Source organism: Dromiciops gliroides, chromosome 2, assembly GCF_019393635.1.
Source record: "Dromiciops gliroides isolate mDroGli1 chromosome 2, mDroGli1.pri, whole genome shotgun sequence".
Taxonomy (NCBI): domain Eukaryota; kingdom Metazoa; phylum Chordata; class Mammalia; order Microbiotheria; family Microbiotheriidae; genus Dromiciops; species Dromiciops gliroides.
In genome coordinates, this window is record NC_057862.1 from 293022254 (window position 1) to 293047381 (window position 25128).

General features: G+C 39.8%; 1 protein-coding gene across 10 annotated transcripts in view; it reads left to right on the forward strand.

The window, feature by feature from the left end:
• Positions 1-5616: 5616 nt before the first annotated feature.
• Positions 5617-25128, forward strand: part of MOK (MOK protein kinase) — a 71541-nt gene continuing 52029 nt past the window's right edge. For 4 of the 10 annotated variants that reach the window (XM_043989456.1, XM_043989458.1, XM_043989457.1 and 1 more), the window contains exons 1-2: positions 5617-5969; positions 18383-18497. In XM_043989456.1, the coding sequence (XP_043845391.1) occupies positions 5963-5969; positions 18383-18497 (122 nt within the window). In that variant the 5' untranslated portion in view covers positions 5617-5962. Of the gene's footprint in view, positions 5970-18382; positions 18498-25128 lie in introns of those variants that run through there. The other 6 variants (XM_043989460.1, XM_043989462.1, XM_043989463.1 and 3 more) reach the window with 4 other exon arrangements.

Genomic DNA, 25128 nt, shown 5'->3' on the forward strand with positions numbered 1-25128 from the left:
CTTCTCAGCAATACAATGATACAAGTGTGATGAAATAATGAGATTTAGCAGATACTCAAAGACCCACCTGGAGATTAATCTAGACTGATTGAATCAAGTGAGAGTGATTAACTGCTGATTAGCCTACTTCAAGTTAACTGGATTATAATCACACCTTGAGAACACCTTCAGAACCAATGGATTTGGATGATGCCAACCAATCAGCTTGAAGCAGTGTGCAAGGACCGCCTCTGTTCCAGACCTATAAAAAGCTTCCACAATGAGTTTGCTGGAGAGAGTTCGTGATTGAAGCAGGCTTGTGGCAGAGGACTTGAGGAAGAACCAGACCAGGCTGGAACTCTAGGCTAAATAGGCTATTTTCTTAACTTTCTGAACTCCATGGGAATATCTGTATGCTTTAATAAATGTTTAATGCCCAAGGACTTGTGCTAAAGCTTCTAATTTAAGACAACTACAATTTAGATTTTAAACATCACACAAGAAAATTCCAAAGGACTCATTGATGGAAAATGCTTTCCACATCCAGAAAAAAACTGTGGAATCTGAATGCAGATTGAACCATATCATTTTTACTTTTTCCCCCCTTTCTTGAGGTTTTTCCTTTTTGTTCTGATTCTTCTTTCACAACATTTTTTTTTATTCTGTTTAGAATTTTATTTTCCAAATTACATGTAAAAACAAATTTTGACATTAGGTTTTTAAAACCTTGTGTTCCAACTCCTCTTCCTTCCTCCCTTCCCACCCTCCACCCCCAAGAATTCAGGCCATTTAATATAAGTTATACATGAGTAGTCATGGAAAACATGTCCACATTAGCTAGGTTGTGAGAGAAAACAGATAAAAAGAAAAGTTCAGATTAAGAAACTGTCAAAAAATATGCTTCATTTTTTTCAGATACCATCAGTTCTTTCTCTGTAGATGGACTTAAATTTTCATAAGTCCTTCAGAATTATATTGGATCATCACATTGCTGAAAATAGCCATGTGCTTCCCAGCAGATCATCTTACACTATTGCTGTTATTTTGTATACAATACATTTCATTCTGCTTCAGTTCACGTAGGTCTTTGCAGGCTGTTCTGATAGCATCCTGTTCATCATAACTTTTATATAGTACCTTAAACTTGACAAAGAATTTTCTTCACAATATCCCAGCAAAGTAGGTACCAAACATTTTGCCATTATAGTCAATCATCATAACTATTTCCCTCCATCCTATTCCCTTCCCATTATATTTACTCTATTTTCTATCTTTTACCCTATTCCTCCTCAAAAGTGTTTTGCTTCTGACTGCTCCCTCCCCTGCTCTGCACTCCCTTCTTTCATCCTTCCCTCCTTATCCTCTTCCTGTCCTACTTTCCTGTAGGGTTAAATAGATTACTCCTCCCAATTGGATGTATATGTTATTCCTTTCTGGAGCCCACTCTGATGAGATTAAGGTCATTGAGCTAATTCTGTGTTCTAAATTTTTCTTCCTCCCTCCCTCTTCAACCCTTCCTATGAAAGCAAGCAATTAAATATAAGTCATACTAGTGCAGTTATGCAGAATATCTTCACCTTCCTAGAAAGTGTTTTGCTTCTTACTGCTCCCTACCCCAATCTTCCCTTCCTTCCTTCCTGTCTTTTCCCCCACCCCTTATCTTCTTCCCCTCCCACTTTCCCTCAGGACAAAATATATTACTATGCCCACTTGTGGAAGTATGTTATTCCCACTTTGAGCTAATTCTGATGATAGTAAGGTTCATTCACTCCCTCACTGCTTCCCCATCTTCCCCTCCCCTCCATAAGCTTTTTTCTTGTTTCCTTCATGTGAGCTACCTCTCCTCAGTCCACCTCTCCCCTTCCCTGTCCCCCAGTGCATTCCTACAACCCCTCAACTCTATTTTAAAGATGTCATCATGGGTTAGCTGGTGGCACAGAGGACCAGCCCTGGACCCAGGAGTTCCCAAGCCCAAATCTGGCCCCAGACATAATCCAGCCCCACAAAAAACAAGGATAAACAAAAAATAAAAGTTTTACCTATATGATCCCTTCAGATTCAGTTCAGACCTGTGTCCTCTATCTAAGTGTATTCCTTTCAGCTACCCTAATACTGAGAAAGGTTATGCAGCTGATTCAGAGGATCCTGGGTAAGTTCCTCTGGCATGGCATGCCTGGGGTCTGTGTTGGCATGATTGTGGGGTTGGAGTCTTCTCACAGCCCAGCACGGCCCTCTCTAATCTGTCATTGGCTGGAAAATAATCTCAGCCCATATTTTTGTGGGTTTTCCTGCTCCAGGGGTTGTTTAATTGCTGTTTGGGGGGGGGTAATTGTGTCAGGAGCTCTGTGCATTTAATAACTTTCCTCCACCATCTTGGTTATTCCCCTGGAAGTCTTACTCCACGCCTGGAAGTCTGATTATTACAGAGCTATGGTTTATAAGTATTTGGGCTTCCTCTTTTGTGTATCCTCAGATCATTCCAAAAGTCATCCTCCCAGCTTTCCCATGAGATAGAACTTCACCTGTAGTTCCCAGATGTCATCCCTGTATGACTGCTGGCATTATGGGTCATTGACTCAATAGCATTTCTTGATGCTCATACCAGTAAAGCCATCTAACACTTTTTTTTCTTTTTTTGCAGTAAAACCCCCAAAATATTTTCTCTCAACTGTACCTAGTGTAGAGTTCCAGCCTTGTCTGGTTCCTCCTCAAGTCCTCTGTCACCAGCCTGCTTTAATCAGGAACTCCCTTTCACAACATTTTTAATGTAGAAATCTGTTTAATATATAGCCTATTTCAGATTGCTTGCTGTCTTGGGGGAGGGAAGAGAAGGAGAGAGAAAAATTTGGAACTCAAAATCTTATAAAAATGAATGTTGAAAACTGTCTTCACATGTAACTGGAACAAAATAAAATAATATTAAGATTGAAAAAAAAAAAGAAGAAGATACCTTAGAGCTCCTCACAGTTGTCCTAGAATGCCCAAGGGGAAGCTGTAGCCAGTTCCTATCTGTGGATCTGTTTGTTCAATATAAGAAGAAGTTGGGATAAGAACCCCCAGAGGCTATAGTGACTATATAAAGAAGAACAGAAAAAGAAGCTTATATATGAAACTACCTATCTTTATTATGTATAGCTTGTTTTTTTAAAAGTATATAATAGGGGCAGCTAGATGGCGAAGTGGTTAGAGCACTGGCCCTGGAGTCAGGAGGACCTGAGTTCAAATCCGGCATCAGACACTTAACACTTACCAGCTGTGTGACCCTGGGCAAGTCACCTAACCCCAATTGCCTCACACACACACACACACAAAAAATATATATATATATAATAAATTGAAAATGTTAGTTGTGAAGTTATCCTGCTTTTTTTTGTGTGTGTACCTCCCTCTCAATTCTCTCTGTTGTCTTTTGTGCCTTGAACATGTTTCAGGGACCCTCCTTTATTTTTCTTTATAGTTATCACTTTCATTAGCCTCCTTAAAAGTGATGTCACTGGGCCAAAGAGTATGTACCATTTTGTGACTTTTGGGAATAGTCCTAAATTGATTTCCATAATGGTTGGACCAAATCACAGTTCTGCCAATAGTATGCCTGTCCTCCCAAAGCTTTTCCAATAGTTGTCATTGTCAATCTATCTCTTTAGATCTTTAACAATATTACCTCCTCTTTGAGACCCTGCTTCATCCTTCAGCTAGCAATGTTCTTTCCTGCCTCAAACCTCCTTCAACATTTTTCTTATACATCTTTTCAGCATTTGCTATATTTAATTTTGTAATATAATTTGTGAATATGTTACTTTCTTTCTACAAGGTTACAAATTTCCATAAGGGAAGGAATCCCATCTTATTCATCTTTTTTTGGATCTTCCTTAGCATCTCATATAATATTCTGCATTATAAGTACTTAATAAATATTATATGAATTGAGTAGTGGGACTTAAAATTGTAGTAAAGGTAGGACAAAGTCAAGTAGTGGAGATATAAGACAGGAATTCAGACTGTACTGTAAATAGTGGGAAATTTTTGAAAAATTTTTATCTAGGGACTAATGAAACTCGAATTTGAAAATTTGAAATGTTTAGTATACTTTGAAGGAGTAAGAGGCAAGGAATTTAGAGAATTTTTAAAAGTCAAGGTATAAAATGATGAGGTTTTGAATCGGGGCAGTAGCAGTAACTGAACTTTCTAGAAAGATTGGATGTGAGCCGATTTGGGGGATGAAACCAATAGCACTTGGGATGAAGATCAGAGATATTGACTTTGAATTTAGCATGTTGTTACTATAAGAGATATAGGAAAATTGGGAGGGGAAATCCCTTCAAAAAGTAGTTGTTATTTTTCTTAGGGCTATTTTGAGATTGAATAAAGTAAGGGCAAGGGCCAAGCCTCATTCATCTTTGTATCCACCTCCTGACCTAGAACAGGACCCCTGGGTAAGTGTTTAATAGATTGATGCTTGAACTGTTATTATCTTCAAAATGCTTGAAAATACTCAAGAGATTATCTGGATTGAAAATAACAGCTCCAGGAGCAGCTAGGTGGCACAGTGGATAGAGCACCACTCCTGGAGTCAGGAGGACCTGAGTTCAAATCTAGCCTCAGACACTTGACACTAGCTGTGTGACCCTGGGCAAGTTACTTAATTGCCTCACCAAAAAAAGAAAAAAACAACAACCTGATCCATGATAGTCATGAATGTAACTCTGGACTGCCATCCTTCTTACACCTCCTTCTCCCCACTTGTCAATAGTCAATAATTTCAGAATGAAACTCTACACAGGATTCTTTATACAGGTAAATATTCTGGACAGTTGTGCTTCTGCACATTTGTGTTCCTCCTTTCTTTTCTGCTCCACAAAAGGGGCTTCATCTTATTCTGCTGTGTGTATAAATATATAACTATATGATAATATATGTACAATGTTAAATATAATTTATATTATATGTTAATAAATACATAAATGAATTATCTGACTTAGAATACCTGGGGTCAAATCTCCGGTCTGTCACCTACTAACTGTATGACTGTGTTCGTTACTACAGTTCTCTGGGCTTCAGTTTCTTCATCTACAAAACGAGGAGGATGAATGCCTCTGAGGTCCCTTTCACCTCTAGAGCAAAGTTTCTTGAATGTGGGGGTCGCAAGAAATTTGGCACTAAATGTTTGCTTTGTATACCTATTTTATACACCTATATCCCCGGGGTCGCGTAAAAATTTTTCTGGTGAAAAGGGGTGGTGAGTGGGAAAAGTTTTAGCCCTGCTCTAGTGCTAACTTTCTTAGGGGCCAGCCGACTGATTGACAAGACACAATGATTGGCTGGCTGACCTGGCTAATTACATTTATGAGAGATGCACGAGTCGTAATCCATTAATAAAAGTTATCTAACAGAGCTTCGGAACAGCTACAATATCATCTGCAAGAGTCCCTTATTACGAAGGCCCAGGGAGAAAAGTGGAAAGCAACTTTTTTTTCGATTCAGGGAACCTTGAAACCCAGGAACGCCTTGGGGAAACAGGTGCTTAGCAACGGAGAAGGCGTGGAGCAGAGGGTCCGTAATGCGGTTGCGCCCGGAGAGCGCCGGAGTTGGGTGGGGCCACAATGAGGTCAGGCGTAGACGGCTGAGGGTGGGAAACAGCTAGGGAGAAGGGCTCGCGGGAGCGCAGACCTTGAGCGCGCGTGCGCAGCTGCCCTCTCTCCCTCCCATCAGTCTAAGAGAGCTTGGGCCTTGGTGGTTGCCAGGGTGACAGCGATACAACATGGCGTCCGGACCCTGAGGCTCGCTACCTAGGGGGCTTTAGCCGAGGGTCCGTGTCTGGGGACTCTGCCTCAGGGGGCTCGGGGAGTGGAGAAGTCATCCTTCCCTCCCCCTTTCCCCTTCTCTTCCTCCGCCTCCGCCCCATCTCGGCGTGTGGTCGCTGGGCCACCTTAGTCCCACCCAACCCAGCCCGGCTTGGCCCGGCCCGGCCCGGCCGGAGCTGAGGATGAAGAGTGAGTTAATGGAGCCTGGCGGGAGGGGTAGTGGGGGCTGGCCGGGCCAGAGGAGGGGGGCGGCCTGGGCGGAGATGGGGGGCGGGGGCGGCAGGAGACCCAGGGGGTGGGCCGTCCCGTTTCCACCTGCCCCGAGGACCTAGGGGAGGCGCTGGGCTAAAAGGGGGATTGGAGCCGGTGAGGAGGCGGGCGTGGGGGGTGGGGAGCGCCTGGTGATACGTCCTGGTTAATTCAACCTTCACACATCCCCGAGTTCATGAAATTTAGAGCTGGAAGGGATTCCTGAGATCACTCTCGTTCAGCTCCTTCGTTTTTCTTGATCGTGACATCGTAAGATTACAGTTGAGGAAAATGAGGCCGGGAGAAAGGGGGAGAAATGCCCCGTGCAAGGATGCCTGTGGTGGTAGTAAATAAATAGCAGAGCCGAGATTTAGACCCGAGTCTCTCTAGAGCCACTCTTCTTTCCACAAAATCACACTTTTATTTAAGGCCTACTATTTGCTGGGTGCTGTGCATGGTGCTGGAGGTGAATAGGTAATGAAATCCGACAGAGCCTCTGCCTCCTGGGAGTTGCTCATCTAGTATTTCTTGTTAAGGAGTGACCCTTTAAAACGAATCTCTCATAACAGTTTCGACTCCCTTCACCCCGCTTTTGTGGTGGTGGTGAGACAGGGAAGGCTCATTTACGTTTATGGGGCTTAGGGTTGAGTTTGGATTGGAGCTCGTATTTGATCAGGTTGAGGGGGTAAAGTGGAGAAGTTAGGGATGTTTTTTGTTTTTGTTTTCTTTTGTAAAGTAATAGGCTTTTAGAGCTGGAAGATACCTTACAAATCATCTTTCCATTAGACCACAAACTTCAACGATTCTCCACTGTGATCCCCACTCCCTCTTCTGCTGTTCACAAATGAGAGCAACCTCTTATTTCATGTAAACTCTGCGTAGTTGAAAGAGCGCCAAACTTACATATTTTTATAGAGGAAGAGACAGAACTGTCTATATGGAAATTTTGATTCTATATAAATTTATACAGAATGCTCTTAGAACACACAGAAATGTTAGTCATGAACATGTAAGAAAGTAAAATGTCATGCTGAAATTTAATATATGTGGAGTAGTTTACTCCTGCTTCTCCAGAATCCAAACAATCCAGAAAGTTTAACTAGGCAGAATTATTTTCCATGGTACTTAATAAATGTAATTGCTTTTGACCTTGCCACACTGGAAGATTCTGAAAGTGTACCATTTGTATCATCAAAATAAGATTAAATTGTTGTCAGTGTTTTTTTGTTTGTTTTTTTAAAAAATCCAATTCTTTGAAAACTTGTCATGGTATATGATATAACCTGAGTATTAAGTCAGACCATTCCATTCTTCAATCATAAAGGGGAAATGACTGTAGTTTTTCTTTGTTGTATATTGTTTACATCCTTTCCCCTTAATACAATGAGGTACTGTAGAGATTGTTATAATTTGTGGATAATATAATGGACTTTGCCAACTCCCAAAGGCCCCAGCTGGGATTGATTTGGACTGATTGGATTGACTGAGAATTGACTGACTGATGATTAACCTACTTGAAGTTGATTTGATTGAAACTGCACCTGCCTGACTCTGAAGAGGGTGTATTCTCAGGGACTGTAGATTTTGACCTTAACAGAGGACCACCCTCAAGTCCAGTGAATCAATGAACTTGAATGCTACCAGCCTGACAGGCACAGGAACTAACTCTTTTTTGGCCTGAGACTTGTGGGTTAAGGTGGATTGTTTTCTCTCTCCTGTAGATCCTAGCTAGGCTTTCTTATCTTTTACTAATACCTGGTATACTTTTTTTCTTTTTCTTTTTCTTTTTTTTTTTTGCGCGGGGCAATGAGGGTTGTGACTTGCCCAGGGTCACACAGCTAGTGTCAAGTGTCTGAGGTCAAATTTGAACTCAGGTCCTCCTGAATCCAGGGCCAGTGCTTTATCCACTGCACCACCTAGCTGTCCCCTCTTGGTATGCTTTAATAAATGCTTAATGCCCAAAGCTGGTGCTAAAGCTTCTAATTTTTTTTTTTTTTAGTGAGGCAATTGGGGTTAAGTGACTTGCCCAGGGTCACACAGCTAGTAAGTGTTACGTGTCCGAGGCCAGACCTGAACTCAGGTACTCCCGACTCCAGGGCTGGTGCTCTATCCACTGTGCCACCTAGCTGCCCCTAAAGCTTCTAATTTATAAGTAAACCCTAGCTAATTTTCCCTACACTTGGGACAGGAGTAAGGTAACCACATTAGATTGCATTGTGGGGTTTTTTTGTTTGTTTTTTTGGGTTTTTTTGGTGAGGCATTTGGGGTTAAGTGACTTGCCCAAGGTCACACAGCCGGTCAAGTATCAAGTGTCTGAGGCTGGATTTGAACTCAGGTTCTCCTGAATCCAGGAACGGTGCTTTATCTACTGTGCCACCTAGCTGCCCTGCACATTAGATTTTTTTTTTTTTGTTTTTTTTTTCGGTAACGCAATTGGGGTTAAGTGACTTGCCCAGGGTCACACAGCTAGTAAGTGTTAAGTGTCTGAGGCCGGATTTGAACTCAGGTACTCCTGAATCCAGGGCCGGTGCTTTATCCACTGCGCCACCTAGCTGCCCCCACATTAGATTTTAAATGTCACAAACACCTTCCACTCAAGCAGTATTGCAGTATTAAGTCTAATACTACTACTAATAATAGCTGATGTTTATATAATGCTTTGTCATTTACAAATTACTTTGCATATATTAAAAGTCATGATGTGGACAGCATAATTCACATGGTACTTTAAGTTTTATAAAGTCCTTTATGTACATTATCTCATTTTAGCCTTAAAGCAACTTAGTGAGGAGGTCGGCATTGTTATCCCCATTTTACAGATAAGGAAACCAGCTCCTATAGAGACTCACAAAATCACAGAATTTTAGAGTTGGAAAGGACTATCAGTAACTATCTTATTCCAATCCCTATGTGTAGGGAGTCCCTATTATATATAACATAAAAGACAAGGGTTCCTCCAGCCTCTGCTTGAAGACCTTTAGTGAAGGTGGTATACCTACTAACTCTCAAGGCAACCCCTTCTTCTTTGGGACACTTGTTAGCATTAGGAAGTTTTTCCTGACATCAAGCCTGAATTTGCCTCTCTGTGACTTCTACCCATTATTCGTAGTTCTGCCTTTTGGGACCAGATGGAACATATCTAATCCCTCTTAGACATGCTAGCCCTTCAAATACTTGAAGACAGCTATATTGTGCTCTTTGAGTCTCTTTTTCTCCAGGCTATAGACCTTTATCCCTTTCAACCAGTCCTCTCCTATGGCATAAACTTGAGGTCCTTCACCATCCTAGTAGCCCTCCTTTGAATGCTCTCTAGCTTATCAAGGCCTTTTAAAAATTGTAGTGTTGGGGGCAGCTAGGATTCAGGAGGACCTGAGTTCAAATCTGGCCTCGGACACTTGACACTTACTGGCTGTGGGACCCTGGGCAAGTCACTTAACCCCCAGTGCCCCTCAAAACAAATAAAAACAAAAAACAAAAAAATTGTAGTGTCCCCACAGTACTCCAGATAAAGTCAGACCAAGGCAGAGTACAGAGGGAATATCACCTTATTCCTGGAAACTAATGCTGGGGGATTCTCTTAATTGAGAGGAATAGGACCTTTTGGGGTCTGTTGATTGTAAGCCAAAGATGGCAAGCCAGATTGAAAGCAATTTATTAGCATGCTAAAGAAGGCTAATCACTGAATAGCAGCTTCAGCTTCCTAGAATACAAAATTTGATTTTTTAAAAATTAAAAACTTTTTTGGGGGGGTTATATTTAAATTCAAAGCTTTGAGTAGGTTCCCCATTCACCTCTGTATGCAAACTCTGGTGTGCTAGTAGTGCTTCTCCTTGCCCTGGGACTGAGACCCACGACTGTGATCCAGATCCAAGTATGGGCAATGCAATAGAGTACTGTCCCTGGTACCAGCAAAGGGACCCCTGTAATCTCCTTGTAACCAGTTGTTTGATCCCCTTACCATCTGTGGGCTAAATGTTCTAGAAACAGCCACTGCTGCCACTGATTCAATTGCCTCCAAGGCCTGCTCCTGGTGGTCATTCTCCCTTCTTACTCAAAGGGTTAAGTTCACTGACTTTCTTCCTCAGCCTGTCCTCATACTTGGAATCTTCACTATTCTTGTAGATAGACCCTAGAATCCTTGGTCTCGCAGATTATTATCCTCCCCAATCCCCAAGATAAGTTCATCCTACCCTCAGCCAACTACAGGGATGTTCACACCTTAGAATTTAAACGGTATCATTTTCATAATCTTGAACTCTGAAATTTTCCTTTTTTGATCATAAGATCTTGCCTTTTCATCTCTCCCTCTTCATAAGCCTTTTTTTTTTTTTTTTTGGTCAACCAGACCTTTGATTTCATTGGTGTGTAACAACCTTCTACTGAGGAACTTTCTCTACCAATGCATATCACTGCTGTCTCTGCAACTTGTGGTCTTAGAAAATCTCTTGGATCCCAGTCAGTAGTAGCCAGAATTTATTGTAGGCTACTTTGGATATTCCTTTTTTTCCTGTTTCCTTGCCTTCCCCTCAGCTCTAATTTCTCTGACTAGAATAGTGCACAGCCTCAGATTAAACAAAAATAGAAGAAATTGCTGCTTTTGTCATTGAGAATGATTCTGGCATGTGCAAAACTGACTTTGGGGATGATGCTTCTCAGGCTGTGTTTCCCTTCATTATTGGATGCCCAGGATGCCAGGGAGTCATGTTGGTAATGGGGTAAAACAGTTATGTTGGTTATGAGGCTCATAGCAAGAGAGGTATCCTGACTCTGAAGTATCCCATTGAACATGGCATTGTTACCAACTGGAATGTCACGGAGAAAATCTAGCATCTTACCTTCTACAATGAACTTATTGTAGCTCCTGAGGAGCAACCTGTTCTGCTTACAGAAGCTCCCTTAAACCCCAAGACCAACAGAGAGAAGATGACACAGCATGTTTGAGATCTTTAACACCTCAGCCTTATTGCTATTCAGGCTGTTTGTTTATGCCTCAGATCATACCATTGATGTCATTATGAACTCTTGTGATGGTGTCACCCACACTATGCCCATCTGTGAGGGTTATATGTCTGTCTCCATACCATCTTTGGCTGGTCATATACCCTGACAGATTATTTCATGAAGATACTGACAGAGGATACTAACTTTACTATCTCAGCTTAAAGGGAAATTGTTCATGACATCCAAGAGAAGCAGTACTATGTTGTCCTCGACTTTGGGTGGGAGAAGGCTGTCTTCTTCCCTCGTGAAGAGCTCTTTGCCACCACAAAAAGAGCAGCTATAAACATTTTTGTACATGTGGGTCCTTTTCCTTTTTTATGATCTCTTTGGGATATAGACCTAGTAGTGGTATTACTGGGTCAAAGGGTATGCACAGTTTTATAGAGGCCTTTGTCTTTTGCCAAGGTTATGTAGCTTGAATTTTTGTAACCTTGATCTCATATCATCTTATGTCCTTTGGGAATTTGTCCTATCAATCATTTTCTCATCTTCAGTCTCTACCAATCTGTTATCTCTTTCCTTACTGCTTACAACATGCTCAGGTGTTCCTCATTCTTAAAAACAAACAACTTTGCTTAACCTTGACCATCTTTTCAAATTGTTGTCCTGTGTCTCTCCTACCTTTCACTTCTTAATTCCTAGAAAGAATGGTCTTTATTTGCTGCCTCTTTTTTCTTACCACCAATTTTTTCCCACCCATTCACTTTTTAATTTGCTGCAATCTGGCTTCTGATTCAACCATTTAATTGAAAATGTCCTCACCAGGCATCTGATGGCTTTTTCTTAGTTGTTATCTTCCATGACTCATCTGCTATTTCTCATGTGGCTAACCCTCTTTTCCTCCTAGATATTTCTTTTTTTTTTTTTTTTGGTGAGGCATTTGGGGTTAAGTAACTTGCCTAAGGTCACACAGCTAGTAAGTGTTAAGTGTCTGAGGCTGGATTTGAACTCAGGTCCTCCTGAATCCAGGGCCGGTGCTCTATCCACTGTGCCACCTAGCTGCCCCTAGATATTTCTTTTTATTGCCTTCTGTGACACTGTTTTCTTCTGGTTCTTTTGTCGATCTGCCTTTTTTAGCCTCTTTTGTTGGATCATCATCTATCTCTCTTTCTCTTAGGTGTAAGTATATCCTAAGGGCCATTTCTGAACTCCTCATTTCTCTGTGCTCTCTTCCATGGTAATCTCATTAGCTTTTGTGGGTTCAGTTCTTATTTCCAGGGAAATGATTTCCATATCCATCTATCAACCCCTAATCTTTTTCCTAGATTCCAGCCTGGAATGATCAATTTTAGACATCTTATTGGCATTATAAGCTCAATGTATCCAAAACTTTGCCTCCAAACCCACACCTTCAAACTTTCTTTTATCTTGTTGAGGATATTGCCCTCCTCCTAGTTACTCAGATTCTTAGCTTCAGAGCCATAGGATCATAATTTTAGAGCTGGAAGGAACCTTACAGGTTATCTTGACCAACCCTTTGATTTTACAGATGAGGAAACTGAGGCCCAATCAAGGTCAAATTGTGTGTGTGTGTGTGTGTGTGTAAGAGAGAGAGAGAAAGAGATATTTTGGTGGGGCAGTGAGGGTTAAGTGACTTGCCCAGGGTCACACAGCTAGTAAGGGTCAAGTGCCTGAGGCTGGATTTGAACTCAGGTCCTCCTGAATCCAGGGCTGGTTCTCTATCCACTGTGCTACCTAGCTGCCCCGATCATATAGTTTTATTTATTTTTTGACATTTTATACTTTTATTTAAACGAAGTTCAATTTAGTTTTCATCCACATTGAGTGTCTGTAAGCTTTTGAAAATGGTGACAGGCATGTAAGTAACCAAGGTATTGTGAAAATATTTTGAATTGTCTAGCCTAATTTTGGGGGCTAATGCTGACTGGAGGACTAATCTGGGGACTTTTGACTGGCTATCTGATTTCGTTAATTTAATGTGGGCCGTTTATAAAGTTCCACCACACTACTCTACTCCCAAATTGATAAACTAAAGATTAAGAAGCCTCTTAACTAAATAATCAAAGCAGAATTTATTTATGAGATACTATTTAAAATTAAGAATACAGGGAAATAAAATGTACAACCTGACTGCTTTCCTGCAGTCTCTTTTCTCTTTCCACTGCATCTCTTTCCCACCTGCTTGGCTTGGAACTTCTTGAATACAATAAGGGCCTTAGCCGCCTCTCCCCTCAGGGCACTCAGGTACTTTGTTCTAACTCCTCTTAATCTTCACTTTCTCCAACCTATACCTTGTGCTGACCGCTTCTGTGCTCTCCGCTGCCTCCCGTTTAGTCTGTCTTCTGCCGCCTTTGCTCCTGTGTTGCTGTTCGTCTCTTCTTCTCTCCCCCCCTTCCCACTTTCTAATCTCGTCAGCTGCCCTCTTGACCTCTTCTCAGCCCCCTGTCTCCTTGTCCGAACCGAACCCCCTTGCTGTCTAACTCCCAGGTCTATATATACTTTTTCTTCTCTCCACTCAAATCTCGGGGCTTCCTGGGTCCCCACAGACCAAGCTAATCCACCAGCCAGGGCTGCAGCTGGTGGGGGGGGGGGTGCTCGAGCAGCTTCCGGGATCTCTCGGATAGCTCCGCTCAGGTCGGAGGGAGCTGGGGGCTTTTCCCAGCAGCTATCTGACCTGGTGTCTTGTATAGCCCACGGGGCTTTTTTGCTCAGTTGAAGTTGAGGAGGAGGGGAAGAGACCCTGAAGGCCTAAGGCTTTCTAATCTCAGCCTAAAGGTAGGGTCCCCAAATCAAAATAAATTTCCACAATATACAGCTTGTTTGGTGAATCTTAATCTTCATTGTGTTTCCTGGCCAAATGCACTCGGATACGGTACAGAACATTCCTCATTTCTTTGGCTCAAACAGCTTTGCTTGAGTCTGGTGTCAATGCATACATCTGGAGTTCCCATTTCTTTCATAGCAGATTTACAGATTTCCTTGAGAGCCTGAGGAGCTCGCTTTTTGAAGCCTACTCCATGAATCCACTTGTGAATGTTGATGGTGTATTCTCTGGTCACCACCTCATTGATGCCTGAACATCCCTTCTTTTTCTCTCCACCTTTCTTTTCGGGAGCCATCCTTCCCGGGACTAGGTTGGAAAGGAAGGTGATCATATTGTTTTAAATGGCAGAATGGCAGTTTGACCCCAGATCCTCTGCATCTATTCTCTTTTTCACTGTACCACATTGTCATCCTATACCCGTTTGTCTTTTACTTCCTATATACATTCAGTTGCCAAGTCTTCTCTATTATTCCTCCATAGCTTCTCTCCTCTTTATCATAACCCTAGTTTCTTTCTAGTGTTCCTACACTTTACTCCCTGCCATGTATTCTTCAGTCCAGTGACACCGACTTAGTAGCTGTTCCTCATACAAGAAGACATTCCAGGGGGTAGCTAGGTGGCGCAGTGGATAAAGCACTGGCTTTGGAGTCAAGAGGACCTGAGTTCAAATCTGGCCTCAGACACGTGACACTTATTAGCTGTGTGACCCTGGGCAAGTCACTTAACCCTCACTGCCCTGCAAAAAAAAAAAAAAAAGAAAAGAAAAGAAAAGAAAAAAGAAAAGGAAAAAAAAGGCATTCTGTCTCTGAGCTCTGGGCATTTCCTTTGTCTGTCCCCTATACATGGAATGCTTCCATCTCCTCATCTCAGCCTACTGGCTTATTTCAAATCCCAATTAAAAACCAATCTTCTATAGGAAGCCTTTCACAATTCCTCTTAATTCTAGTGCCATCCCTCTTTTAATTATTCCCTATTTTTCCTGTATGTAGCTTTTCTTGTTATCTCCCATTAGACTGAGCTATTTGAGGGCAGAAACTGTCTTTTGCCCTTTATTTTATCTCTAGCTCTTAGTTCAGTTTCTGGCACATAGTAGGTGCATAATAACTTGTTTTTTTGACTGACCCTATTTTAGGCCCCAACAACTCTTGCCTGAACTATTGTAAAAACCTCTTAATTGATCTCCTTGCTTCCAGTCTACCCCGGTTCAATCCATCTTCCACATGACTTCCCAAGGTATCTGACAGATTCATCTGTTTATAGTGGCTTCCTCTTACCACTTGGATAAAGTACAAAATTTTTAGCTTGGACATTTAAGGTGCTATACAAACTGATTCTAACCTGCCTTTCAATTTTCATTAAATTTAACTAATTCTGCCTTCCAGTTAAGGTGTTCCTCAAACTCAGCATTTCATCCCCTACCACTGTTTTCACAAGCTGTCCTCTGTATCCTTAATGTGCTTCTCTCAACCTTCTCTCTTCCTTCAAGACTGAGCTCAGGCGTAACCTCATGTGTGCAACCTTTTCTGAATCCACTCCTTACCTCCCAATTTGTTATGGTCTTTCCCTCTCTAAATGGTTTTGAATTTACTTTTCTATGCACATGTATTTCCACAGTAGAAATTAAGGTCTTTGGGGATTAGGACTTTTTCATGTTTGGCTTTAAGTTCCTAGCACTGAGCAGAGTAATAGAATGCAGTTTAATTCAGCTGAAATTAATTGAAGAAAAAACATATCCCTTTTACCTCCCCTCCATGCCACTCATCACCCTGAATTTTTAATAGCTATTTGTGTATTTGTTATCTCCTTACTAGACTGAGCTTCTAGAGGCTAGGGAATGTCATTTATCTTTGCATACCCCACAGAGCCTAATACAGATACTTGCACATAGGAGCTGTTTAGTAAATGTTTTTTGAATAAATTTCTTAGTTTTTTTTCTCTAGACTTGTCTATAAACCTGTTACTTTATTTATTCCTTCAGAATTGATATTTAGGAAGAAAGTATAAGGTGGCTATCAATCATAGCTCCCAATTTTCTCCTTCTAAATATAACCATTTGGCTTTATATATCATTGTGAGATGTCAGTTTGGGAAAGAGGCAGCATGATGTAGGGCAAAAGAATACTGGACTTAGAGGCCAGGCTCTGAGACTGTGTGACTATGTGACTGTGGACAGGTCATTTAACCTCTCAGAATCTCTTTTCTCATCTGTAAAATGTGGGTAGTGAGATTGTTAAAAACAAGATTGTACACATTATAGATATGCACATTATCATAAACTCTAGAAATGTGAACAATTCTTAGGAAACAGGATCTTATTGAAAATAAACTTGTGGAAAATCCTTTGGTAAAGGGCCTTCTTCTTTCCTCCAATTTATACTTTAAAAATTTTTTTTTTTTTTGTCGAGGCAATTGGGGTTAAGTGACTTGCCCAAGATCACACAGCTAGTAAGTAAGCGTCAAGTGTCTGAGGTGGGATCTGAACTCAGGTCCTCCTGACTTCAGGGTCACTGCTCTATCCACTGCACCACCTAGACTCCAATTTATACTTAATACTACTATCAGAATAATATTTCTTATGCATAAATCTGACTATGTTACTTGTCCAAAAAACTTTAATGGATCTCTACTAATCAGATAATGTATGCAAATAACTTTGCAGCCTTTAAAGCACAATATGAATGTCAGTTATTATTATTAGGATAAAGACTAGGCATGTGATTTCATTGTGTGTACAGGGAACTCTCCGGTAAAGAGGCTCCTTTTACCAATTTGGGTTGGCACCTTCTCTGGAGTTCACAGTTGCCCAGAGCAAATTGTCCAGAGTCCCACAACCAGAATGTATCAGAGACTGGACATTTTCCTGGCTTCAAGGCCAGTTTTCTATACACTGGGTAATGCTTCCATGCTTATTAGATGGCCTTCATGAGTTGCTATAGCCAAAACAAATTAATTAGTTGGTGTCTAACTTTCTAGTGATAATATTGTCTGATCATTGTTAGGCTGATCCTTAGACACACAGGGCAGCTAGGTGGATAGAGTGCTGGGCCTGGAGTCAGGAAGGTGATTTCAAATTTGGCCTCAGACAGTAGCTTTCTAACCCTGGACAAGTCACTTAACCCCATTTGCCTCAGTTTCCTCATCTGTAAAATGAGCTAGAAAAGGAAATGGCAAAACACTGCATTATCTTTGCCAAGAAAATCCAAAATAGGGTCATGACAAGTTGGACTTGACTGAAATGACTGAACAATAGACACCCACTCTATTCCCAGGCCAGTATGCAAAACCTTTCCAGTTTGGGATGATGTGCCTGAACTTTTGCTTTATCTACATAACCCTCAAGAGTCCAGGGTTACTGCCACTCCATGATGACTCTCATGGACTAAAGCTACCATCATGTATTATAGCCATCTGTATGGGTATTTTATTTCCATATTGGGCAAGTCACTTAACCTCTCAGTGCTCTGGGCAATTTTTTTTTTTTTTTTGCAGGCAATGGGGGTTAAGTGACTTGCCCAGGGTCACACAGCTAGTAAGTGTCAAGTGTCTGAGGCCGGATTTGAACTCAGGTACTCCTGAATTCAGGGCCGGTGCTTTAACCACTGTGCCATCTAGCTGCCCCGGCAATTTTTGAAGATGATAAATTGCAGGGGTGTCTCCTTGCATTGGTAAAGGGAGCTTTCTCTTGGAGGAGTGGGGAGTTCTCTAATATGGGTGAAATTATAGGTCCAGTTCCTATCCTAGTGCCTGCCTCCTATCTTTATTAGATCATATGCATCATGAAGGTAGGAACAAATTTTATTGTTTCTACCTTCACAACTACTCCCTTTTTTGTCCACTATACTCCACCAGCAGAGCAACCACTCTAGTTGAGGCCCTCATCACCTCTTCTTGAGCTATTATGATAGTCTTCTGATTGTTCTCCCTGCCACATCTCTCCTTGTTACAATTCATCCTCCACTTAGCTGCCAGTGATTTTCCTAAGGCTGTTGAATCATGTCACTTGAATAATCTCCATAAGGGGGCTGTTATCTTCAGAATCAAACATCCCAGAGAACATTTGGCATTTAGAGTTCTTTATAACCTGGACTCTTCCTATCTTTTCCAGTCTTGTAACAGTTGACTCCCCTGCATTTACACCATGATCCAGCTACATTGGCCTTCTTATTTTTCCTTGCATACAATAGTCCATCTCCAGTCTTCTTAAGTTCAAATAACTGTTTTTGCCTTTTTTTTATGTTCTCAGCACTTAGTACAGCATCTGGAACATAGTGACTGCTTAATAAATGCTTCTTGACTGACTGATCTAGCACAGTGCTCTGTACACAGGTGTTTAATATATATATTTATTGGATGAATGAATGTTTTATAATTTAGGATTTTTTTGTAGATTAGATTGTCTAAAAGTAAGGAAAACGTGCATTGTAATAATGACATTTTCCTTTTAAAATATTCTTTAGATTAAAAATCAAGTATATTGGAATCCATTTTACATGTTTATGTTGACAAATATTAGTGTAAAATCAATACTTCAATAACAGTTTAGATATCAACTTATTTTTGTTTGTAGAATATAAAGCAATTGGCAAAATAGGAGAAGGAACATTTTCTGAAGTTATAAAGATGCAGAACCTAAAAGATGGAAGTTATTATGCATGTAAGCAGATGAAACAGCATTTTGAAAGGTAAGCAAAAAAAAAATCAGAAAGTTCAAATAAACAACTACAAAATAATGTGCTATGGAATTTTTTTTGGAAAACAATAAACATTTGTATTCGGCAATATATAGCCTAATTCTGTAGGCAATGTAGAGTATGGGCTAATTTTTTAAAGATTTTTTTTTAATATTTGTTATCCAGTTAGAGTATAACAACCATAAATAAAGTTGATAGACTCTTTAAAACATAAGGTATTCTTAAATTACATAAGATGTCTTCCTGAAAAGCTATGTGTAAATTGTGTATTTGCAAATCAGATCCTATCTAAAATACTTTAGGTGTATTTCCAGTTGAAAAGAATCCTGTTATGAGTTCTTTGATAAGTTGAATAATCACATCAGGAATGGGGATACTCCTTGTTTGTGGGCCTGATCTAGACTGTGTCTTACTGTTCTTTCATTTATAGTCAAGTAGGAGACATGAAGTACAGTAACGTTTGCTAGTCAACAAGAGGTCAGACTCTTTGAAACTTCAGTTATCCAGGGCACAGCTACAAGTAAGCAAAAAGAAAAAGAAACTTGAAGTTGTAAAAAAAAATTTATGCATTTTGCTGCTTAGGAGAGGCCCAGATGTCATCCTGAGATCCTTACTCTATGAATGACTTAGAATTTTATGTAAAATAAGGGTGTAGAATGAAAGCAGGGGGATAAAGACTGCAGCCAGTGGTGACATCAGGAGACAGACTATAAAAAGCAGATATAAGAACTAAAAAAGCACAGCACTCTGAGGCTATTTCATAGGCTGTAAATAGCCTTGTATATCTCGATTTACCTTTAGGGCATTACAGCATAGTTCAGTGATTGATGTTCACAATAATGAATCATCAAGAAGAGAGTATTTTATTTCTAACAATTCAGGCAAGCATGCAATACATTTTAATTTTTAAAAATTTCATTAAAAACATTTTTTTTTGCTAATTACATGTAAAGATATTTCTTAGTTCCAAATTTTTCTCCCACTGTCCCTTCCCTTCCCCCTCCCAAAGCCAGCAAGCAATCTGATATAGGTTATACATTGTAATCATGTTAAACATATTTCTACATTAGTCATGTTGTAAGAGAAGAATCAGAACAAAAGGGAAAAAAACACAAGAAAGAATAAACAACAAAGCAACAAGAAAAGTGAAAATAGTGTGCTTCCATCTGCATTCAGACTTCATAGTTCTTTTTCTGAATGTGGAGAGCATTTTCCACCTTGAGTCTTTTGGCATTGTCTTGGATCATTGTATTGCTGAGAAGAGTTAAGTCTATCACAGTTGATCATCACACAATGTTGTTGATACCGTGTATAATGTTCTCTTGGTTCTGTTCATTTCACTTAGCATCAGTTCATTTAAGTCTTTCCAGGTTTTTCTGAAATCCATCTGCTTCTCATTTCTTACAGCACAATAGTATTCCATTACATTCATATACCACAACTTGTTTATCCATTCCCCAGTTGATGGGCATCTCAATTTCCAATTCTTTGCCACTACAAAAAGAGCAGCTATAAATATTTTTGTACATGTGGGTTCTTTGCAACACATTTTAGAGAGATTTCTACCAGAATGCTCAAGTAGTTATGTGAACTCATTGATTTCCATACTCCCTCCAATGATTCAGATTGCAACCCTTTCATACTGCCTGCCCAATCTGTATACTCCCATAAATTCCCTGCCCAGGGTTTCTATTCAGCATGCTGGAGGCCTACCTCATTTCAACCCCATTAAACTTTTACTAAAAATGGTTAACAGTGTTTTAAAAAGTTCTAATATTTAAGGGGTAAGCTTCATTTATTTAGAAAACTTACTTAATTTCCTAGTTTTTTTTGTTGTTTTTTTGTTATTTTTGTGGGGCAGTGAGGGTTAAATGACTTGCCCAGGGTCACACAACTAGTAAATGTCAAGTGTCTGAGGCCGGATTTGAACTCAGGTCCTCCTGAATCTAGGGCTGGTGCTTTATCCACTGAGCCACCTAGCTGCCCCCAGAAAATTTATGAAGAAAGCCTTCTTTCCAGATGATGCTATGTGAATGAAGTGTTATGTAAATGTATTTTAAAAGTTATTAACTAGTCTTTCATGTTTTTCTTAATTTAAAAAGCTAATTTAACATTTTATGGTATTTCTTTGTCAAAGTGACATAAAAGCAAAGGTCTAAACTGATTTTTATTTGTGTTTGTGGTTTTTAAATGATTTTTTTTCTCCTCTGGGTTATTGATCTTTATAGAAGAAAGATTCATGAGTTCTTTTTTTTGTAAATCAGAGTTTTTATATGTTGGAGTTTCTAAAGTGTGCTCCACTTGAGCTGCTTTTTTTTGATCCCACTCCCCCCCCTCCCCTTTTAATGGTATAGCCTATGTTGAATTTTGACAAAGATCTATTATATGTCTTCAGAAAAAAATAGTGATTAGCTAGCCTGGCAATTTTTTGGCACAAAAAGAAATAGCTCTTGGGGCTCCAGGTGTTAATTCTGTTATCTTGGTCAAAACAACGAGAGGGATGGAATTATACATTTTACTTTTAGATTCCTTCCATTGATTTAATCATTGGCACATTGGTATTTTGTCACAATAAATGCAAACTGTCTTCACTTTCTGGGAAAGAGAAATGCTTTTGGTGGATCCTCAAAGGAGGAGCTAGCTCTTGAAGAAGCTATTAGATATTTTCTGGAGTATTAGTGATACTGGACTCATTGGACAATAAGTTCTTTAATTGTTTTAAAGAGTGCAAGTCATTTTTTTTTCCAAATTTTATTTTGAATCATGATAAACTCACAACATTTTTACTATATATACACATACATATATATGGTTATTTACCTCTCAAGACTTTTATGATCTTTGATTTTATGAGTGTCTTTCTTCCACCAGTATACATCCAACCCTCTTCATTTGTCACTAGACAATTTTTCTGAGTTGCTATGGCCAAAATAATTCATCACTGCAGTGGTGGCCAATCCTGCAGTGATGAGCCTCTTTGCACTTAACAGAGCTTCTTCCTGCACAACAAAAACAAACAGGTCATTGCTGAGACTTGCTTAGAGCCCTTCCAAATTCTGAAGACCTGCTAGAGTTCTTTGCCGGCACAAGCATTATAACCTTAAGGGTACATTCAAGTCATGGTGAGACTTATGAATAGGATTTTAGTAGAATATTTAAAAAGATATTCCTACGGGGGTGGCTAGGTGGCGCAGTGGATAAAGCACCAGCCCTGGATTCAGGAGTACCTGAGTTCAAATCCGGCCTCAGACACGTGACACGTACTAGCTGTGTGACCCTGGGCAAGTCACTTAACCCCCATTGCCCCACCAAAAAAAAAAATATATATATATATATATATATATTCCTATGAGGCAATATTAGGTGTCTTTGTTTCCTTTTACTAACATTCTGTTACACTTAAAGTTTACTCTGTTGTTGTAAAAAAGAGCACTGGACTGGAATTCAGAAGACTTATGTTCTTATCCTAATTCTGCTACTTATTTATGTGACCTTGGGGAGTATTCTGTAAGGCTTTAGTTTCCTCATCTGGGAATTGGACAGCCCATGCTGTTCCAAACCCTTGTTTTCCACCGTAACTTTTTGTGAATAAGAAAACTGAAATTTTGGAAAGAAAGGTCCTATGGAAACTGGGGCATAGATGAGATTAGAACTATAGTCCCTAGCCTCCAGTTTTGTGCTGCTTCTGCTGTCACACTTTCCTTTTTCGCTATTGATATTGTTAGTTGGTTTTAAATGGATTTCTTGATCATTGCCAATGTAGGAAGCATTAAAGACCACACAATTCAGTGTATGTGTATAGATCAGAATAGATTACAGGATTATACTGTTTGGGAAATTATGGCTTAGTACTTTGTCTTTTAGATACTCATCTCACTTGTAGAAGTTTATTCAGAGGGTTGGTTGGGAATTGCAAAATTAGTCACACTTACCTCAGATACCATAACATGACTTCCTTTTGGTATCTATTTTGGTATTTTGTCATAATTTCTTTGCACTTCTGTGAAAATAACTTGAAGCAACTTTGTCTGACAGGCCTCAGTTCTCATACACATAGAGAACTAAGTCAAATTTGTTAAAATAAAAATCATTCCCCAATTGATAGACGAGCAAAAGATATGAAGTTTTCAGATGAAATAATCAAAGCTACCTATAGCCATATAAAAAAAAATGCTCTAACTCACTGTTGACTGGAGAGATGCAGGTCAAAACAATTCTGGAGTACTACCTTATACCTATTGGACTGGATAATAGGAAAGCAGAGAAAAATGACAAATGTTGTAGGGAATATGGGGAAACTGAGATATTAATATGCTCTCGGTAAAGTTGTAAACTGATTCAAACATTCAACATTCAAACAATGGGGGTTAAGTGACTTGCCCAGGGTCACACAGCTAGTAAGTGTTAAGTGTCTAAAGCAGGATTTGAACTCATGTCCTACTGAATTCAGAGCCTGTGCTTTATCCACTGTGCCACCTAGCTGCCCCTGAGTTATGTGGAAAGTTATCTGTGGAACGTTCCTTCTGGGGGTGGTGAAGTTGGAATGAGGGGAGGTGGTCCTGACTTCTGGAGTTATCTGTCCCCTAGGTGCCACTCAGGCAGAATCCACACCTAATGGGATTATTTCCCTGTTAGGTGGGGGAGACTGGAATGAAGGGTGGTGGTTCTGGAGTTAACTCAGTCCCTATTGACTGTTGCTTATCTCTTTAGGTGTGTCTGTCCTCTGGTTTAGCTTCTCAAGGAGAAGGTTCTGAGGTACCCCAGGCCCATAACATACATTTATGTATATTACATGTTGTTTCTTCCAAAAATAATGTAAACTCCTTGAGTTTAGCACAGTGTCTGACATATAGTAGGCATTTAACAAATGCTTGTTTTAATCTTCTTTATTCATTTATTTCACCCCTTTTGCCCCTTTTCTTTCCCTGCTCAGTTAAGCAAGTAGTTCAAAAATCTCTTCCTACTTCCCCTTCAGCTTCTTAAGTCGTTTTCTTTTGCTGTCTTTTCCAAGAAGCTTTTCTTTGCTTTGTCCTTATTATTCACTTCCAGTTTATTCTGAATTGTTTTCTGATTCATGGCCTGTGTCATTATTTGCTCCTTCTTTATTTTCTGTTTTTGTTATGAGATTAAAACTTAAGTACCATGTATGAGGAATGAATTTAGCTCAAAAGAAAGAATTCTCACTGAAGAATTTAAAAAAAAACAAACAGCAGAGTAGGCAAAATTAAATGTCTGATATAGGATCTTTTCAAAGGATTAGAAGGTCTAAGAGAACAGCAGATATAAAAGTACGGAAATGGAGGAAAATTTGACAGAAGAGAAGCAAAAGGAAGCATTAAAAGAATATATGAATTTCATTGATGTGGGATGGATTTATGGTCAAATTAATCGTGAGTCTTCCCAAAAGAATTACAAGACTGTTATTCAGTTTCCTAAGTTTTATTGCAATACTGTGTGTGAGTGAACACAGGGAGAAAACCAGAAAAGTGGAAAGGTATCTCTTGAATAGGAAAAGAAAAGACAGTTATATTTATAGTATGGATAAATTGATTACCAGTCTCATTATAATAATCTCCACTTTAGGGAGGTACAAGGGAGAGTTTTATCCTAATTTGGAGTTCCTGGGGGCTTAAATCACCCCCCCCCCCGTACCTTTTTCCATGGAGGTGTGTTTTTGGGGGTCATAAGGTGAATCTGGGGACAAATTTGGCCTTGTCTGACGCCCTCCCCCACCCTTACCTCAACTTGCTAAGGTCAGAGTGTCCCTATGTTTCATTCCCAGGCCTAGTTTCTGGGTTATTAATTAAAATTTCTATAAGCTGTCTCTGTCTTTCTTATAGTTAAGTTCTCTATGACCTGCCTCTTTATGTTCTTGTTATGAGTGCTGATTAATGTGGGTAATGAGAACCTAGGCCCTGACTTGTTTCAATGAAGACTCAAGTCTTAAGTTATCCATTAACTGGGTTCTGAATCTCCCTCTTAGAGCTTGGGTCTTAGGTTTTTCTGTTAACCCCCTTTTTGCCTCCTACATCACCATGAAGGTCAAAACAACTTCTCTTGAAGATAGGGTTAACTTAAGAATCATAGGTCTCCCAGAACATGACATATTTAAAAACTAGAATAGGAAATAATATAAGAAAACTGTCTAGAACTTTAGAGTTCTGACAGCAGAGACTGACAGCAGAGCCTTAACTGAGCAAAAACAATAGATCATCAACAGAAAAAATACAAAACTCCATGCTTCACATTTCAAGGCTTGTAGTGATTAAATTTCATAGTTTCAGTGACAGATTTTACGAACATGAAGAAAAGGCCAATTTGAATAGCAGTGATTATTCTGCATTTGTGAGAAACTGCAGGAGAAAACAGAATAATACAGTACAAAACAGGAAGCTAAAGATGTAACCTAAAATGACATGTTTCACAAACATGGGCCCTAATCATCAATGAAAAAATATAGATTGTCAATAAAAGAAAAAAGTTGAATAATTTGTTTAACTTTTCAATACCCAAAGAACAGAAACATGAGAAAGTAATTTTGATGTAGGAGGCAAAAAAAGGGTTAATAGAAAAACCTAAGGCCCAAGCTCTAATTCAGATATTAGCTCTAAAAGGGATTCAG